At 33.8% G+C, this 3,390-nt stretch overlaps 1 protein-coding gene across 1 annotated transcript; it reads left to right on the forward strand.

The window, feature by feature from the left end:
- Positions 1 to 1,802: 1,802 nt before the first annotated feature.
- LOC136033720 (uncharacterized) lies at positions 1,803 to 2,153 on the forward strand. Its single transcript, XM_065714611.1, has one exon. The coding sequence runs from the start codon at positions 1,803 to 1,805 to the stop codon at positions 2,151 to 2,153; it is 351 nt and encodes a 116-aa protein (XP_065570683.1).
- The last annotated feature ends 1,237 nt before the right edge of the window (positions 2,154 to 3,390 follow it).

Here is a 3,390-nt window from a genome sequence, read left to right on the forward strand (position 1 = left end):
TTCTCGCAATAGACCGACTAAGCCTATCTTCTTTTTTTTACCTAACTGGGAAATAAATGTTGCGATTTTTGTTCAAATGAGCTTTCTTCTTATACTTTGCGACCAACAGTCGGCACGATCAACCCCAAGAAAAAACACAGTAGTAGATATTTTTGAATCAGCTTCAGATGACGATTCCTCCTCCCTCGGCAGCTTTTTTCCCCCAAACATGTTTTAAATTTTTGGCTGCTATGGTGGTTGTGGCGGAGGCACCAACTATGAAAAAGACTGATCGTTCCAAGTTGTGCTTTTTCTTTCGGTTCAATGTGTGGGACTGTAAGTCCTCAATCGAGGATTTTCGAGAATTTCGATTTCAAAGGTGTTTTTATTTCAATTTGACATAATTTTGAGGTGTTTCTGGCTTCTTTTCAAATTCTCAAACGTTTTTCTCAATAACGACAATTTATTGCTCTTTTAAATAAAGTAATAGATATTATTTTGTTTTAGCATTCATTCGGAAATATTTCTGAAAATACGGTTCTTACAGCATACATTTTAAGATTATGTTGAAAATAAGTCGTGTTTCACTCTATACTAAGCTGTACCTAGTACTGCACTGATGATCAGAGAAACACTAACCGCCTGTATTCTGCTCAAACTTATCTGTGTGTAAGACCTGACGTGATTCATGCACCAAGGAGATTCCTTAAATATGAAAAACGCGATTCCTCCCGTTTCTGTGAGCAAGGAGACAAAAGAAAATGGCGTTTCTTCTCAATCATTTATCTATTTTTGTTCAAACAAGAGATTTATTGCTTCTTTCTCTTGCTTCCTCTATGGATATAAAACCGAAATTCAACCTAGATTAAAATTTTCATATATCACATTAGGAGAAAATCATCACAATGTCAAGGGAGAGGGTAGTTAGATGATGGCTTATAAAAATAATGCTGGAGAAAATCATCAGAATGTCAAGAAAAAGGTATTTAGATGATGGATTATAAAAATAATACTGCTGAATGTCTGAAAATTTTACACACACAAACATATATATATATATATATATATATATATATATATATATATATATATATATATATATATATATATATATATATTATATATATATATATATATATATATATATATATATATATATATATATATATATATATGTATATATATATATATATATATATATATATATATATATATATAATATATATATATTATATATATATATATATATATATGTATGTATATATATATATATGTATATATATAAATATATATATATATATATATATATATATATATATATATATATATATATATATATATATATATATATATATATATATATATATATATATATATATATATATGTGTATATATATATATATATATATTTATATATACAATATATATATATACATATATATATATATATATATATATATATATATATATATATATATATATATATATATATATATATATATATATATAATATATATATATATATATATATAGCAAGAGAAGACTGGTATCGGGGTTTTATGGAACGACACCCGCACCTAACTGTCAGAGCGCCTGAAGCAACAAGTCTTGGCCGTGCAACTGCTTTCAATCGTGTGACACTTGGGAAATTTTCTTAGAAACTAGATGAAGTGTACAGGCGCCACATATTTACTGCCTAAAGTATTTGGAATGTCGATGAAACTGAAATATCAACTGTCCACAAGCAGAGAAAAATAGTTGCGGCAAAAAGACAGAGACAGGTTGGCAAGGTTACTTCTGCAGAAAGAGGACAGAATGTTACTATGTGTGTTTTTGTCAGTGCCATAGGTCATGGCGTCCCTCCAATGCTCATTTTTCCTCACAAAAAATGCCCTGAAATTCTGCTGAAAGGAGCGCCACCAAATGCTATTGCTCAAGGCTCAGAAGCGGCTTCGGGTTGTATGTGCAATGAACTCTTCCTTGTTTGGATGAGCCATTTTATCAGTCAGGCAAGACCAAACAAAGCTAATCCTGTTCTTTTAATTCTTGACAATGACATTAGTCGTTACAGTAGTAAATTGCTTGAGTTAGCGAAAGAGAATGGAGTTGTAATGATGACAGTGCCTCCGCACACAACGCATAGGTTACAACCACTTGACAGGTCAGTTATGTAACCTTTGAAGGCATTTTACAACAGGGAATCTACGACTTTTATGACCAAGCACAATTGCAAGACTTTTTCCATGTACAATGTATCCGAGCTTTGCGGAAAGGCGTATTCCAAAGCAATGACTCCAGAAAATATAATAAGCGGTTTTCGCTGCACTGGGATTTTCCCTCTCGATCCTAATGTTTTCAAAGATCACGAGCATCTCAGCTCATATGTCTCTGACCGACCGTATCCTTTAGACCAGGATGCCTTAGTACCTCCATCACCAGTTTCTGGTTCCTCTAATGATGATGCGGCTAGCCAGTCTACCGACTGTGACAAACACTACCTAATCTCTATTGGGCTTACCTTAAGATGTAGACCTATTTGCTGACAAAAGGTTCTCTGAACTAGTTGACATCAGAAGTATAGTGAAAAAAAAATCTATCAAAATCTTGTCTGGTACCCCAGTAAAGGAAAGAATCCACCAAGAAAAAGAACTGAAAGCCACCAGGGAGAAGAAGAAGGAAGAGAAAAAGGGCCAGAGAAAGGAGAATGCAAAGAAAGCCAAATTATAAGAAGCAAGCAGGCATGTATTTCTTGAGAGTGAGAGTGAATCCGATCATGTTGAGAGGGAGTTTGATGATGATAGTTATAACAGTCTGAAAGTAGGAGAAGATGAATAGGATTTTGGAAGCAGGCCAATAGAAGTGAGCGACTTTATCTTGTTAGGTCTTGCAGGTAAAAAGAGTGTCAAGCATTTCTAGGCTGCGAAAGTTTTAAAGGAGTATCCAAATGAGCTTGGTGTTAAATTCTTGAAGTGTGTAGAAATGAGCAAGTTCGTTCTGGCTGAAGAGGAATCGTGCATCTTGTAGTCCGAGGTTGTAAGAAGATTAGGAAAACCCTCATTATCAGATGGAACTTCAAGACTTACTGAACGGCTGAAGTTTTGTGTGGACTTTCAGTATAAAGGATAGGGTTAAGTGAATTATCCTATACCTAATTCCTTTTGTAGCTGCGTGACAAATAAATATCTGAGATAACCATACATAAACACCAATTCTAGTGCTACATTTAGAGCAATAGATGCTTTAATAACTATGTTGCAAGATGGTGGCGAACGTGGGCTAATGTGCGGCGAACGTGAACCAGGCTGGCCAAGGTTAGCCATCTTTGGAGAATCTCAACGTGGCTCTTTTTTTTTGCTGCATAGAAAAAGAGTGACTGCTAAGGATTTTTTTCCTAGATACCCCATAGATAAA

Source organism: Artemia franciscana, chromosome 1 (genome assembly GCF_032884065.1).
Source record: "Artemia franciscana chromosome 1, ASM3288406v1, whole genome shotgun sequence".
NCBI lineage: Eukaryota > Metazoa > Arthropoda > Branchiopoda > Anostraca > Artemiidae > Artemia > Artemia franciscana.

Bases quoted from the DNA above. Each gene is read 5' to 3' on its own strand.
- LOC136033720 (XM_065714611.1), top strand. From the start codon at position 1,803: ATGTGTGTTTTTGTCAGTGCCATAGGTCATGGCGTCCCTCCAATGCTC.